Source organism: Myxine glutinosa, chromosome 8 (genome assembly GCF_964187855.1).
Source record: "Myxine glutinosa chromosome 8, kmMyxGlut1.1, whole genome shotgun sequence".
Taxonomy (NCBI): domain Eukaryota; kingdom Metazoa; phylum Chordata; class Myxini; order Myxiniformes; family Myxinidae; genus Myxine; species Myxine glutinosa.
The window spans coordinates 77,076,447-77,093,898 of NC_136268.1; the positions used below are offsets into that span (position 1 = coordinate 77,076,447).

The 17,452-nt window shown below is 45.2% G+C and overlaps 1 protein-coding gene across 1 annotated transcript in view; it reads left to right on the plus strand.

The window, feature by feature from the left end:
- Positions 1-17,452, plus strand: part of LOC137432612 (sulfhydryl oxidase 1-like) — a 160,413-nt gene that overhangs the window by 87,650 nt on the left and 55,311 nt on the right. Inside the window, exon 8 of the mRNA XM_078782791.1 lies at positions 36-165. Within this exon, the coding sequence (XP_078638917.1) occupies positions 36-165 (130 nt within the window). The remainder of the gene's footprint in view (positions 1-35; positions 166-17,452) is intronic.

Here is a 17,452-nt window from a genome sequence, read left to right on the forward strand (position 1 = left end):
TGGATATGTTTATATGTATTTTTATTCCCTTCAAGATCCAAGGTGTATATGGCTGATCTAGAGGGTGCTCTTCACTGGCTTTTACGGATCGAAGTGGCAGCTTTGCCCTCCTTGTCGGGCACGGCCGCAGAAGCTCTGAAATCATTTGTGACGGTCCTTTTCAAGGTATCAGTCTTGACCATTATACAGCATCATATTGAGCAATGTGAGAGTTTTGTTTTTGATAGATCATAAGGTCATATAGTTATCACTTGTGCTTCGTAACCATTGGCAATTTTCTATTTAGCAAACATTTTAATAGTACACGAGCAACTAGCAAAATTTGTACGACAATCATGTTAACTATGTGCGTTTTAAGAAAGCTTTCAGCAAGGCCTGTGAACTGATAACTTGGGTTTATACAGTGCATTTGTTCATGGCTGATCTATAGGAACCTCCTTGTGACAATTTTTGTTAGCAGAAGGATTTGTAGTACTCAAAAGAAAATCCTGCGGATAAGAAGGAGCAACACATAAAATTCTGAAAATATCGAGGCTTCTGGGGAATACACGACCGCACTCTGAAGGGGACAGCGTGTGTAAACTTCCTCCTTCCCCATAAGCAATCCAGGTTTTACCCACTTTAACCATGATGATAATGTCTCCCCACAATATCTATTGGAAGAAAAAAAAAAGAAGTTTTTGCAGCAACAAAAAAAATTCCAATGAAAGAAATCTTTCAATGACGTACAATTGTAGATCCGAGTATAGCTAATAATAAGAACAAATTATCGCTCAGGATGGTGCAAATGGCGAGTACAAGAGCGAATCAAAACCCTCATCCTCTTTTCAAAAAGGTTTTGGAACCAAAATCATGACTTCTATTCTTGTGGCCTTCGGAAAGTCGGTAGTGGTGGGAATAATGTGTGTGACATGGACTGTGAATTACATAGAAAAGGACAAACCTATGTGTGCCAGGTTTTGATGGTGCAGGACCACTCCTCATGGGTAGGGAAGAACTTTGACCCCCACGTGTTTTGTAATTTAATAATAATGCCAATAATAATGATGATTATGATGATTTATATTGATGATGATGATGATATATGATGAATACTTTCTGAATGCACTGTATATGTTTGATCAGGACATTGAAAGGATCAGCGTGCATGACATTATGACATGTTAGATCAGGTCAATGAAATGATCAGAACATGCATGACATAACATGGCAGATCACATCATTGAAAGGATCAGATTGTGCATGACATTATAACATGGTAGATCAGGAAATTGAAAGGATCAGACCGTGCATGACATTATAGCATGTTAGATCACTTCATTGAAAGGATCAGATCGTGCATGACATTATAACATGTGAGATCAGGTCATTGTAAGGATCAGACCGTGCATGGCATTATAACATGTTAGATCAGGTCAATGAAATGATCAGAACATGCATGACATAACATGGCAGATCACATCATTGAAAGGATCAAATTGTGCATGACATTATAACATGTTAGATCAGGAAATTGAAAGGATCAGACCGTGCATGACATTATAACATGTGAGATGAGGTCATTGTAAGGATCAGACCGTGCTTGACATTATAACATGTTAGATCAGGTCATTGAAAGGATCAGAACATGCATGACATTATAACATGTTAGATCAGGTCATTGTAAGGATCAGATCGTGCATGACATTATAACATGTTCGATCAGGTCATTGTAAGTATCAGACCGTTCCTCACCATTCTAAATTCCCGAAAGTAAAATTTATTTCCGTGAGGGTGTCGGGGAGGGGGAGGGGGGAGGAAGAGAAAAAAGCGGGAAATATCGCAAATCACAAAACTCCTTGGAAGAACTCCACGGAAGTGGCAGGAAGGGTGGTGTTATTAACCATTGTGAGCTATATAGACTAGAGTAGATCTACGATCAGGTGTGTTCTTTGACGTGATTAGCATCGGCTGATGTGCGGATTCCTCCATATTTATTTCACTTTAGTGTTTATCAGCATTATCAACTATTTAAAAAGGTAATCAAACATGTTTGTGGTTTATATTATTTTTACTTCTGGTCGGCCGTTGCTCTCACGAAAACGGTATGATAAGCTAATTTATACATGTTATCATGTCAGGAAAAACAGGGAGGTGGGATATTATTAGTATTAATTGTTTTGTAATAACATTAATAATATGCTATTCTGCTATTACCCTGTGCTCGCAAAGCGAAAACGGGGTTAAGCATTCATGTGTGTACGTATGCCATGTGCCGTACATGTGCCGTGTGCCGTGTCTGCATTAAAAAAAAAATCAATTTCTCGGCAAACGTTGATCCGATTGACATGACATTTTCACCATCGGAGCGCCTCCTCCTTTAGAATGTTTTAATGATAATCATGACGTCATAGGTCATCTGGTACAGGCACCATCTTGGAAAAACCGAAAAATGTTGCACCTCCATATCTCCAAAACCGCTGCCTGGAAAAAAATTGAAACATGGCTCATTGTAAAGAACTCCATATGGGGAATAGGTGTTAACGATGACGTCATTGGTACCATAATTATGACGTCATAATTTGACAGCGACAACGCTTAGTCTGATCAGTTTGAAATGTATTGAGTGTGATCTATGCAACAATTATATTAGAGAATATAAATTGATGATGTCATCGCTCAAGTGGTCTGGCAGCCATATTGGAAGAAATAAAAAAAATGTTCAAAAACAGAAGAGTTGGCTCGCAGCAAGTTGACTGCGCAGGGTAAGTATTCTATGAATACCATCTAGTTAATTTTGTTATTGAAAGCATCTTTGGAAAAACGCCACGATAAAGCTAACTTAACATGGATATACACCTCAACACGAAACCCCATTGGTGGCAATGGCAGGGAAAACCCGCTCAGGGGAGAACATTCACTTGGGGAGGGGGCAAATGAATGCGCTACAACATTTATTGTGTAACCCTTGGTAATCCTGTCAAGTTTGGTTGAGATTGGATAAGTAACAACTGAATGTATCGCGGTCAAAAAATCATCAGACAGACAGACGTCAAATTGCGTATTTTAGTATGATTTAGGGCAAAGACATTAAGAGACATCAATCTACGTTTTGCATCAATTAGCCAAGAACCTGTCTGTATAGACGGGTCCATTCCCTTAGAATTATGGACGGGTCTATTCCCCTAGAATTACGACGGGTCAATTCCCCCAGAATTATACAACAACACAACAACAGGCATTTTAACGCCATTTTCCCTGCTAGAGCGGGGGTTAGCCTTGCGGGCCCCATGACAATCTTCTCCATTTTGCCCTATTTTCTGCATCTCTCCCCTTGTTAACCCCCTTGCCCGCATTTCTTCTTCCACCATCTTTAGCCAAGTCTTTCTCGGTCTTCCCCATCCTCTACTTCCTTCTACATTCATTTCCATCACTCTTCTCTACCAGTCGCTTTCATCCTTCCTCAACACATGACCAAACCATCGCAACCTGTTTCTCTTCACAGCATCCATCACAGGCTCTACTCCCATCATCTTTCGCAATTCATCATTTGTCTTCCTCTCTCTCAACGATACTCCACACATCCACCGAACCATTCGCATTTCCACCCTTTCCAGCCGTCGTTGCTGCTCTACGTTAATTTCCCATGTCTGGCTCCCATAAATCATAACACTTCTCACACATGCAGCATACACCTTTGCCTTCAGCTTCAACGACACTCCCCTCCTCGTCAGCACGCCACTCAGTTTCCCAAACTTCTTCCATGCACATATCACTCTAGCAACTGTTACCGAGTCTGATCCACCTTCTCCATTCAGCATGTCTCATAGGTAGCAAAATGTTTTCACACCTTCCAGCTTCACGCCGTCTCCAAGATCCAACTCAACATTTCCTCCATCTGCAGCTCCCTCTGTGCACACCTTACACTTGAATGTAGCTGCCACACTGGTTAATGACCCTCTCAAACCACTACATTTTTGATTAACCCACTCAGCGCACATTGTACATTGAATGGAATTCACTCCGACACCCTTCCTGCACACAGCACACGGCCACTTCCCAGTTCTTTACACCTCACCACATGCTTTAACACTTGCCATCACCTTCGTCTTTCCGATATTCACCTTCAGACCTTTTGTTTCCATACATTCCTTCCACTTGTTCATCTTCTCCTTCAGTCCATCCATACTTTCTGCAATCAACACCAGATCATCTGCATAGAACAACTCCCACTGTAAACCCTCCTTTACGTTCCGATCCAGCACCTCCACCACAGCTACAAATATTAGTGGACTTATTACCGACCCCTGATGCACTCCCACCTTCACCTCAAACTCACCACTGTTCCCGTCCTTCGTCCTGACAGTTGTGCGCGCTCTTTCGTACATTGCCGTCACTCCTCTGATCAACCATTCCTCTACTTCTAACTTCCTCAATGCCCATGTCAATACTTCGCGTGGAACCCTATCGAATGCTTTCTCCAGATCAACAAACCCAAGAAACAACTTCTTCCTCTTCTCAATGTACTTCTCCTGCAACTGCCTTACAATAAAAAGCACGTCTGTCGTTCCTCTTCCTGGCATAAATCCAAACTGCATTTCGTCGATCTTCAGTTTCTTCCTTATCCTCCTCTCCAACACCCTTTCCAATACCTTCATTCCATGCTCCAATAACTTTTTCTCTTCGATACGAGCCACACTCCAGAGAGTCACCTTTCCCCTTGTATAGAGGGAGGAGGGTACTCAGTTCCCAATCCACTGGAATGCGGCCTTCTTTCACCACCAGATTGCAGATCTCTGTCATTCTCTTCACTCCCCAACTTCATGCTGCCTTCAACATATCTCCCACAACTCCCGTCGGCCCTCCCGCTTTTCTACTCTTCATTGCTTTTATCGCGTCCTCAACTTCCTTCTCAGTTATCTTCTCTCCCGGTCCTAAAACTGGGTTACTCTCTATGTTGCCATCCCATTCATTCTCTGCATTAAACAGCATTTCCACATATCTCTTCCATCTTCCTTTAATTCCATCTGGGTCCACAACAATTTGTCCCACTTCATCCTTCAAGCAACTCACCACCATCACATCACACCTCTCTTTTGATATGTGCTTTGCAATATCAAATTCCCCAGAATTATGGACGGGTTAATTTCCCCAGAATTACGGACGGGTTAATTCCCCCAGAATTACGGACGGGTTAATTCCCCCAGAATAAGGACGGGTTAATTCCCCCAGAATTACGGATGGGTTATTTCCCCTAGAATTACGGACGGGTTAATTCCCCCAGAATTACGGACGGTTTAATTCCCCCAGAATTACGGACGGGTTAATTCCCCCAGAATTACAGACGGGGTAATTCCCCCAGAATTACGGACGGATTAATTCCCCCAGAATTACGGACGGGTTAATTCCCCCAGAATTACGGACGGGTTAATTCCCCCAGAATTATGGATGGGATTAATTCCCCTAGAATTATGGATGGGTTAATTCCCCCAGAATTAGGGATGGGTTAATTCCCCCAGAATTAGGGACGGTTTAATTCTCCCAGAATTATGGACGGGTTAATTTCCACAGAATTATGGACTGGTGAATTCCCCCAGAATTACGGACGGGTGAATTCCGCCAGAATTACGGACGGGTGAATTCCCCCAGAATTACGGACGGGTGAATTCCCCCAGAATTACGGACGGGTGAATTCCCCCAGAATTACGGACGGGTGAATTAGCCCAGAATTACGGACGGGTGAATTCCCCCAGAATTACGGACGGGTGAATTCCCCCAGAATTACGGACGGGTGAATTCCCCCAGAATTACGGACGGGTGAATTCCCCCAGAATTACGGACGGATGAATTCCCCCAGAATTACGGACGGGGAATTTCCCCAGAATTACGGACGAGTTAATTCCCCCAGAATTACGGACGAGTTAATTCCCCCAGAATTAGGGGCGGGTTAATTCCCTCAGAATTAGGGATGGGTTAATTCCCAAGAATTAGGGTTGGGTTAATTCCCCAGAATTAGGGGGGGTTTTTTTGTTCTTTTTTTTTTTTTTTTTTTTTGTATACTGAATCGAGGCTCGTGAAAGAGCTAACATTTACTTCACAAACAAATCGACCAGACAAACAAAATACACAAAAAGAGGGAGCGGAAGACAAGATGGGGAGAAAAGGGGAAGCACACAAACACAACATCCGAGAGCAGGGAGATGTGTGGAAGGGAGAGGGCCCGGGGGGAGGAGGCATGGGAAGGGGGGGGGGGGGAGGGAGAAGTATAAAGCACAAGGACACCAAGGACTTCCAGGACAGAAGTTGGTATTTCAAAAAGTGGAATTGGGGTGAAATTAGCGGGGGTAGAAAAGATAAACGTTTTGGATGGGGGAAGATAAGAGATGGTGGTGAACAGCTGTTTTAAAGACTTGGAGGGTGGAGTGGGATTGAAGAGAGTGAGGGAGTTTGTTCCAGAGGCGGGAGAAAAGAGGAATGAAGGAGTGAAGGTGAGCAGAGAGTCTTGATTTTGGCAGTTTAACCAAGAGAGGGTTGCAGGCAGATCTTGTGCGACCTGTAGGAATATTTGCGGGACAGAGCCCAGAGAGAGCTGGGGGGGCAAGGCCAGAGAGGAGTCGGTAGAAGACGGAAAGACCACCAACCTGCCTGCGGTGAGTGAGTGAGAGGCCCTTGGAGTTAGATTCGTTGGGTTGGGTTGGGTTAATTCCCCCAGAATTGCGGACGGGTTAATTCCCCCAGAATTAGACGGGTTAATTCTCACAGAATTACGGACGGGTTAATTCCCCCAGAATTACGGACGGGTTAATTCCCCCAGAATTACGGACGGGTTAATTCCCCCAGAATTACGGATGTGTTAATTCCCCCAGAATTAGGGATGGGTTAATTCCCCCAGAATTACGGACGGGTTAATTCCCCCAGAATTTCTGACGGCTTAATTTCCACATAATTACTGACGGGTTAATTTCCCCATAATTACGGACGGGTTAATTTCCCCATAATTACGGACTGGTTAATTTCCCCAGAATTACGGACGGGATAATTCCCCCAGAATTATGGACGAGTTAATTCCCCCAGAATTAGGGGTGGGTTAATTCCCCCAGAATGAGGGATGGGTTAATTCCCCAGAATTAGGGTTGGGTTAATTCCCCCAGAATTACGGACGGGTTTATTCCCCCAGAATTGCAGACGGGTTAATTCTCACAGAATTACAGACGGGTTCATTCCCCCAGAATTACAGACGGGTTAATTCCTCCAGAATTACGGACGGGTTAATTCCCCCAGAATTACGGATGTGTTAATTCCCCCAGAATTAGGGACTGGTTAATTCCCCCAGAATTACGGACGGGTTAATTCCCCCATAATTACGCACGGGTTAATTTCCCCATAATTACGGACGGGTTAATTCCCCCAGAATTATGGATGGGTTAATTCCCCCAGAATTAGGGACGGGTTAATTCCCCCAGGATTAGGGACGGGTTAATTCCCCCAGAATTAGGGACGGGTTAATTCCCCCAGAATTAGGGACGGGTTAATTCCCCCAGGATTAGGGACGGGTTATTTCCCCCAGAATTAGGGACGGGTTAATTTCCACAGAATTATGGACTGGTGAAATCCCCCAGAATTACGGACGGGTGAATTCCCCCAGAATTACGGACAGGTGAATTCCCCCAGAATTACGGACGGGTGAATTCCCCCAGAATTACGGACGGGTGAATTGCCACAGAATTACGGACTGGTGAATTCCCCCAGAATTACGGACGGGTGAATTCCCCCAGAATTACGGACAGGTGAATTCCCCCAGAATTACGGATGGGTGATTTCCCCCAGAATTACGGACGGGTGAATTCCCCCAGAATTACGGACGGGTGAATTCCCCCAGAATTACGGACGGGTTAATTCCCCCAGAATTACGGACGAGTTAATTCCCCCAGAATTACGGATGAGTTAATTCCCCCAGAATTACGGACGAGTTAATTCCCCCAGAATTACGGACGAGTTAATTCCCCCAGAATTACGGACGAGTTAATTCCCCCAGAATTAGGGGTGGGTTAATTCCCCCAGAATTACGGATGAGTTAATTCCCCCAGAATTACGGACGGGTTAATTCCCACAGAATTACGGACGGGTTAATTTCCCCCATAATTACGGACGGGTTAATTTCCCCATAATTACGGACGGGTTGATTTCCCCATAATTACGGACAGGTTAATTTCCCGATAATTACGGATGGGTTAATTCCCCCATAATTACGGAAGGGTTAATTTCCCCATAATTACGGACGGGTTAATTTCCCCATAATTACGGACGGGTTAATTTCCCCATAATTACGGACGGGTTAATTTCCCCATAATTACGGATGGGTTAATTTCCCCATAATTACTGATGCGTTAATTTCCCCATAATTACTGACGGGTTAATTTCCCCATAATTACGGACGGGTTAATTTCCCCAGAATTACGGACGGGTTAATTTCCCCAGAATTACGGACGGGTTAATTTCCCCAGAATTACGGACGGGTTAATTTCCCCAGAATTACTGACGGGTTAATTTCCCCATAATTACGGACGGGTTAATTTCCCCATAATTACGGACGGGTTAATTTCCCCATAATTACGGACGGGTTAATTTCCCCAGAATTACGGAAGGGTTAATTTCCCCAGAATTACGGACGGGTTAATTTCCCCAGAATTACGGACGGGTTAATTCCTCCAGAATTAGGGAGGGGGTAATTCCCCTAGAATTACGGACAGGTTAATTTCCCCAGAATTACGGATGGGTTAATTTCCCCAGAATTACTGACGGGTTAATTTCCCCATAATTACGGACGGGTTAATTTCCCCAGAATTACGGACGGGTTATTTTCCCCAGAATTACGGAAGGGTTAATTTCCCCAGAATTACGGACGGGTTAATTTCCCCAGAATTACGGATGGGTTAATTTCCCCAGAATTACGGACGGGTTAATTTCCCCAGAATTACGGACGGGTTAATTCCCCCAGAATTACGGACGGGATAATTCCCCCAGAATTATGGACGAGTTAATTCCCCCAGAATTAGGGGTGGGTTAATTCCCCCAGAATTAGGGATGGGTTTATTCCCCAGAATTAGGGTTGGGTTAATTCCCCCAGAATTACGGACGAGTTAATTCCCCCAGAATTGCAGACGGGTTAATTCTCACAGAATTACAGACGGGTTAATTCCCCCAGAATTACAGACGGGTTAATTCCCCCAGAATTACGGACGGGTTAATTCCCCCAGAATTACGGATGTGTTAATTCCCCCAGAATTAGGGACGGGTTAATTCCCCCAGAATTACGGACGGGTTAATTCCCCCAGAATTACTGACGGCTTAATTTCCACATAATTACTGACGGGTTAATTTCTCCATAATTATGCACGGGTTAATTACCCCATAATTACGGACGGGTTAATTCCCCCAGAATTATGGATGGGTTAATTCCCCCAGAATTAGGGACTGGTGAATTCCCCCAGAATTACGGACAGGTGAATTCCCCCAGAATTACGGATGGGTGATTTCCCCCAGAATTACGGACGGGTGAATTCCCCCAGAATTACGGACGGGTGAATTCCCCCAGAATTACGGACGGGTTAATTCCCCCAGAATTACGGACGAGTTAATTCCCCCAGAATTACAGACGAGTTAATTCCCCCAGAATTACGGACGAGTTAATTCCCCCAGAATTACAGACGAGTTAATTCCCCCAGAATTAGGGGTGGGTTAATTCCCCCAGAATTACGGACGAGTTAATTCCCCCAGAATTACGGACGGGTTAATTCCCACAGAATTACGGACGGGTTAATTTCCCCATAATTACGGACGGGTTAATTTCCCCATAATTACGGACGGGTTAATTTCCCCATAATTACGGACGGGTTAATTTCCCCATAATTACGGACGGGTTAATTCCCCCAGAATTACGGACGGGTTAATTCCCCCAGAATTACGGACGGGTTAATTTCCCCCTAATTACGGACGCGTTAATTTCCCCATAATTACGGACGGGTTAATTTCCCCATAATTACGGACGGGTTAATTTCCCCATAATTACGGATGGGTTAATTTCCCCATAATTACGGATGGGTTAATTTCCCCATAATTACTGATGGGTTAATTTCCCCATAATTACTGACGGGTTAATTTCCCCATAATTACGGCCGGGTTAATTTCCCCAGAATTACGGACGGGTTAATTTCCCCAGAATTACGGACGGGTTAATTTCCCCAGAATTACGGACGGGTTAATTTCCCCAGAATTACTGACGGGTTAATTTCCCCATAATTACGGACGGGTTAATTTGCCCATAATTACGGACGGGTTAATTTCCCCATAATTACGGACGGGTTAATTTCCCCAGAATTACGGAAGGGTTAATTTCCCCAGAATTACGGACTGGTTAATTTCCCCAGAATTACGGACGGGTTAATTCCTCCAGAATTAGGGAGGGGGTAATTCCCCTAGAATTACGGACAGGTTAATTTCCCCAGAATTACGGATGGGTTAATTTCCCCAGAATTACTGACGGGTTAATTTCCCCATAATTACGGACGGGTTAATTCCCCCAGAATAAGGACGGGTTAATTCCCCCAGAATTACGAACGGGTTATTTCCCCCAGAATTACGGACGGGTTAATTCCCCCAGAATTACGGACGGTTTAATTCCCCCAGAATTACGGACGGGTTAATTCCCCCAGAATTACAGACGGGGTAATTCCCCCAGAATTACGGACGGGTTAATTCCCCCAGAATTACGGACGGGTTAATTCCCCCAGAATTACGGACGGGTTAATTCTCCCAGAATTACGGACGGGTTAATTCCCCCAGAATTATGGACGGGGTTAATTCCCCTAGAATTATGGATGGGTTAATTCCCCCAGAATTAGGGATGGGTTAATTCCCCCAGAATTAGGGACGGTTTAATTCTCCCAGAATTATGGACGGGTTAATTTCCACAGAATTATGGACTGGTGAATTCCCCCAGAATTACGGACGGGTGAATTCCGCCAGAATTACGGCCGGGTGAATTCCCCCAGAATTACGGATGGGTGAATTCCCCCAGAATTACGGACGGGTGAATTCCCCCAGAATTACGGACGGGTGAATTAGCCCAGAATTACGGACGGGTGAATTCCCCCAGAATTACGGACGGGTGAATTCCCCCAGAATTACGGACGGGTGAATTCCCCCAGAATTACGGACGGGTGAATTCCCCCAGAATTACGGACGGATGAATTCCCCCAGAATTACGGACGGATGAATTCCCCCAGAATTACGGACGAGTTAATTCCCCCAGAATTAGGGGCGGGTTAATTCCCTCAGAATTAGGGATGGGTTAATTCCCAAGAATTAGGGTTGGGTTAATTCCCCAGAATTAGGGGGGTTTTTTTTGTTCTTTTTTTTGTTTGTTTTTTTGTATACTGAATCGAGGCTCGTGAAAGAGCTAACATTTACTTCACAAACAAATCGACCAGACAAACAAAATACACAAAAAGAGGGAGCGGAAGACAAGATGGGGAGAAAAGGGGAAGCACACAAACACAACATCCGAGAGCAGGGAGATGTGTGGAAGGGAGAGGGCCCGGGGGGAGGAGGCATGGGAAGGGGGGGGGGAGGGAGAAGTATAAAGCACAAGGACACCAAGGACTTCCAGGACAGAAGTTGGTATTTCAAAAAGTGGAATTGGGGTGAAATTAGCGGGGGTAGAAAAGATAAAGGTTTTGGATGGGGGAAGATAAGAGATGGTGGTGAACAGCTGTTTTAAAGACTTGGAGGGTGGAGTGGGATTGAAGAGAGTGAGGGAGTTTGTTCCAGAGGCGGGAGAAAAGAGGAATGAAGGAGTGAAGGTGAGCAGAGAGTCTTGATTTTGGCAGTTTAACCAAGAGAGGGTTGCAGGCAGATCTTGTGCGACCTGTAGGAATATTTGCGGGACAGAGCCCAGAGAGAGCTGGGGGGGCAAGGCCAGAGAGGAGTCGGTAGAAGACGGAAAGACCACCAACCTGCCTGCGGTGAGTGAGTGAGAGGCCCTTGGAGTTAGCTTCGTTGGGTTGGGTTGGGTTAATTCCCCCAGAATTGCGGACGGGTTAATTCCCCCAGAATTACAGACGGGTTAATTCTCACAGAATTACGGACGGGTTAATTCCCCCAGAATTACGGACGGGTTAATTCCCCCAGAATTACGGACGGGTTAATTCCCCCAGAATTACGGACGGGTTAATTCCCCCAGAATTACGGATGTGTTAATTCCCCCAGAATTAGGGACGGGTTAATTCCCCCAGAATTACGGACGGGTTAATTCCCCCAGAATTACTGACGGCTTAATTTCCACATAATTACTGACGGGTGAATTTCCCCATAATTACGGACGGGTTAATTTCCCCATAATTACGGACTGGTTAATTTCCCCAGAATTACGGACGGGATAATTCCCCCAGAATTATGGACGAGTTAATTCCCCCAGAATTAGGGGTGGGTTAATTCCCCCAGAATTAGGGATGGGTTAATTCCCCAGAATTAGGGTTGGGTTAATTCCCCCAGAATTACGGACGGGTTTATTCCCCCAGAATTGCAGACGGGTTAATTCTCACAGAAATACAGACGGGTTCATTCCCCCAGAATTACAGACGGGTTAATTCCCCCAGAATTACGGACGGGTTAATTCCCCCAGAATTACGGATGTGTTAATTTCCCCAGAATTAGGGACGGGTTAATTCCCCCAGAATTACGGACGGGTTAATTCCCCCAGAATTACTGACGGCTTAATTTCCACATAATTACTGACGGGTTAATTTCCCCATAATTACGCACGGGTTAATTTCCCCATAATTACGGACGGGTTAATTCCCCCAGAATTATGGATGGGTTAATTCCCCCAGAATTAGGGATGGGTTAATTCCCCCAGAATTAGGGACGGGTTAATTCCCCCAGGATTAGGGACGGGTTAATTCCCCCAGAATTAGGGACAGGTTAATTCCCCCAGAATTATGGACGCGTTAATTTCCACAGAATTATGGACTGGTGAAATCCCCCAGAATTACGGACGGGTGAATTCCCCCAGAATTACGGATGGGTGAATTCCCCCAGAATTACGGACGGGTGAATTCCCCCAGAATTACGGACAGGTGAATTCCCCCAGAATTACGGACGGGTGAATTCCCCCAGAATTATGGACGGGTGAATTCCCCCAGAATTACGGACAGGTGAATTCCCCCAGAATTACAGATGGGTGAATTCCCCCAGAATTACGGACGGGTGAATTCCCCCAGAATTACGGACGGGTGAATTCCCCCAGAATTACGGACGGGTGAATTGCCACAGAATTACGGACGGGTGAATTCCCCCAGAATTACGGATGGGTGAATTCCCCCAGAATTACGGACAGGTGAATTCCCCCAGAATTACGGATGGGTGATTTCCCCCAGAATTACGGACGGGTGAATTCCCCCAGAATTACGGACGGGTGAATTCCGCCAGAATTACGGACGGGTTAATTCCCCCAGAATTACGGACGAGTTAATTCCCCCAGAATTACGGACGAGTTAATTCCCCCAGAATTACGGACGAGTTAATTCCCCCAGAATTACGGACGAGTTAATTCCCCCAGAATTACGGACGAGTTAATTCCCCCAGAATTACGGACGAGTTAATTCCCCCAGAATTAGGGGTGGGTTGATTCCCCCAGAATTACGGATGAGTTAATTCCCCCAGAATTACGGACGGGTTAATTCCCACAGAATTACGGACGGGTTAATTTCCCCATAATTACGGACGGGTTAATTTCCCCATAATTACGGACGGGTTAATTTCCCCATAATTACGGACGGGTTAATTTCCCCATAATTACGGACGGGTTAATTTCCCCATAATTACGGACGGGTTAATTCCCCCAGAATTACGGATGGGTTAATTTCCCCATAATTACGGACGGGTTAATTTCCCCATAATTACGGACGGGTTAATTTCCCCATAATTACGGATGGGTTAATTTCCCCATAATTACGGACGGGTTAATTTCCCCATAATTACGGATGGGTTAATTTCCCCATAATTACTGATGGGTTAATTTCCCCATAATTACTGACGGGTTAATTTCCCCATAATTACGGACGGGTTAATTTCCCTAGAATTACGGACGGGTTAATTTCCCCAGAATTACGGACGGGTTAATTTCCCCAGAATTACGGACGGGTTAATTTCCCCAGAATTACTGACGGGTTAATTTCCCCATAATTACGGACGGGTTAATTTCCCCATAATTACGGACGGGTTAATTTCCCCATAATTACGGACGGGTTAATTTCCCCAGAATTACGGAAGGGTTAATTTCCCCAGAATTACGGACGGGTTAATTTCCCCAGAATTACGGACGGGTTAATTCCTCCAGAATTAGGGAGGGGGTAATTCCCCTAGAATTACGGACAGGTTAATTTCCCCAGAATTACGGATGGGTTAATTTCCCCAGAATTACTGACGGGTTAATTTCCCCATAATTACGGACGGGTTAATTTCCCCAGAATTACGGACGGGTTATTTTCCCCAGAATTACGGAAGGGTTAATTTCCCCAGAATTACAGACGGGTTAATTTCCCCAGAATTACGGACGGGTTAATTTCCCCAGAATTACGGACGGGTTAATTTCCCCAGAATTACGGACGGGTTAATTCCCCCAGAATTACGGACGGGATAATTCCCCCAGAATTATGGACGAGTTAATTCCCCCAGAATTAGGGGTGGGTTAATTCCCCCAGAATTAGGGATGGGTTAATTCCCCAGAATTAGGGTTGGGTTAATTCCCCCAGAATTACGGACGGGTTAATTCCCCCAGAATTGCAGACGGGTTAATTCTCACAGAATTACAGATGGGTTCATTCCCCCAGAATTACAGACGGGTTAATTCCCCCAGAATTACGGACGGGTTAATTCCCCCAGAATTACGGATGTGTTAATTCCCCCAGAATTAGGGACGGGTTAATTCCCCCAGAATTACGGACGGGTTAATTCCCCCAGAATTACTGACGGCTTAATTTCCACATAATTACTGACGGGTTAATTTCCCCATAATTACGCACGGGTTAATTTCCCCATAATTACGGACGGGTTAATTCCCCCAGAATTATGGATGGGTTAATTCCCCCAGAATTAGGGACGGGTGAATTCCCCCAGAATTACGGACAGGTGAATTCCCCCAGAATTACGGATGGGTGATTTCCCCCAGAATTACGGATGGGTGAATTCCCCCAGAATTACGGACGGGTGAATTCCCCCAGAATTACGGACGAGTTAATTCCCCCAGAATTACGGACGAGTTAATTCCCCCAGAATTACGGACGAGTTAATTCCCCCAGAATTACGGACGAGTTAATTCCCTCAGAATTAGGGGTGGGTTAATTCCCCCAGAATTACGGACGAGTTAATTCCCCCAGAATTACGGACGGGTTAATTCCCACAGAATTACGGACGGGTTTATTTCCCCATAATTACGGACGGGTTAATTTCCCCATAATTATGGACGGGTTAATTTCCCCATAATTACGGACGGGTTAATTTCCCCATAATTACGGACGGGTTAATTCCCCCAGAATTACGGACGGGTTAATTTCCCCATAATTACGGACGGGTTAATTTCCCCCTAATTACGGACGGGTTAATTTCCCCATAATTACGGACGGGTTAATTTCCCCATAATTACGGACGGGTTAATTTCCCCATAATTACGGATGGGTTAATTTCCCCATAATTACTGATGGGTTAATTTCCCCATAATTACTGACGGGTTAATTTCCCCATAATTACGGACGGGTTAATTTCCCCAGAATTACGGACGGGTTAATTTCCCCAGAATTATGGACGGGTTAATTTCCCCAGAATTACGGACGGGTTAATTTCCCCAGAATTACTGACGGGTTAATTTCCCCATAATTACGGACGGGTTAATTTCCCCATAATTACGGACGGGTTAATTTCCCCATAATTCCGGACGGGTTAATTTCCCCAGAATTACGGAAGGGTTAATTTCCCCAGAATTACGGACGGGTTAATTTCCCCAGAATTACGGACGGGTTAATTCCTCCAGAATTAGGGAGGGGGTAATTCCCCTAGAATTACGGACAGGTTAATTTCCCCAGAATTACGGATGGGTTAATTTCCCCAGAATTACTGACAGGTTAATTTCCCCATAATTACGGACGGGTTAATTTCCCCAGAATTACGGACGGGTTATTTTCCCCAGAATTATGGAAGGGTTAATTTCCCCAGAATTACGGACGGGTTAATTTCCCCAGAATTACGGACGGGTTAATTTCCCCAGAATTACGGATGGGTTAATTTCCCCAGAATTACGGACGGGTTAATTCCCCCAGAATTACGGACGGGATAATTCCCCCAGAATTATGGACGAGTTAATTCCCCCAGAATTAGGGGTGGGTTAATTCCCCCAGAATTAGGGATGGGTTAATTCCCCAGAATAAGGGTTGGGTTAATTCCCCCAGAATTACGGATGGGTTAATTCCCCCAGAATTGCAGACGGGTTAATTCTCACAGAATTACAGACGGGTTCATTCCCCCAGAATTACAGACGGGTTAATTCCCCCAGAATTACGGACGGGTTAATTCCCCCAGAATTACGGATGTGTTAATTCCCCCAGAATTAGGGACGGGTTAATTCCCCCAGAATTACGGATGGGTTAATTCCCCCAGAATTACTGACGGCTTAATTTCCACATAATTACTGACGGGTTAATTTCCCCATAATTACGCACGGGTTAATTTCCCCATAATTACGGATGGGTTAATTCCCCCAGAATTAGGGATGGGTTAATTCCCCCAGAATTAGGGACGGGTTAATTCCCCCAGGATTAGGGACGGGTTAATTCCCCCAGAATTAGGGACGGGTTAATTCCCCCAGAATTATGGACGGGTTAATTTCCACAGAATTATGGACTGGTGAAATCCCCCAGAATTACGGACGGGTGAATTCCCCCAGAATTACGGATGGGTGAATTCCCCCAGAATTACGGACGTGTGAATTCCCCCAGAATTACGGACAGGTGAATTCCCCCAGAATTATGGACGGGTGAATTCCCCCAGAATTATGGATGGGTGAATTCCCCCAGAATTACGGACGGGTGAATTCCCCCAGAATTACAGACGGGTGAATTCCCCCAGAATTACGGACGGGTGAATTCCCCCAGAATTACGGACGGGTGAATTCCCCCAGAATTACGGACGGGTGAATTCCCCCAGAATTACGGACGGGTGAATTGCCACAGAATTACAGACGGGTGAATTCCCCCAGAATTACGGACGGGTGAATTCCCCCAGAATTACGGACGGGTGAATTCCCCCAGAATTACGGACAGGTGAATTCCCCCAGAATTACGGATGGGTGATTTCCCCCAGAATTACGGACGGGTGAATTCCCCCAGAATTACGGACGGGTGAATTCCCCCAGAATTACGGA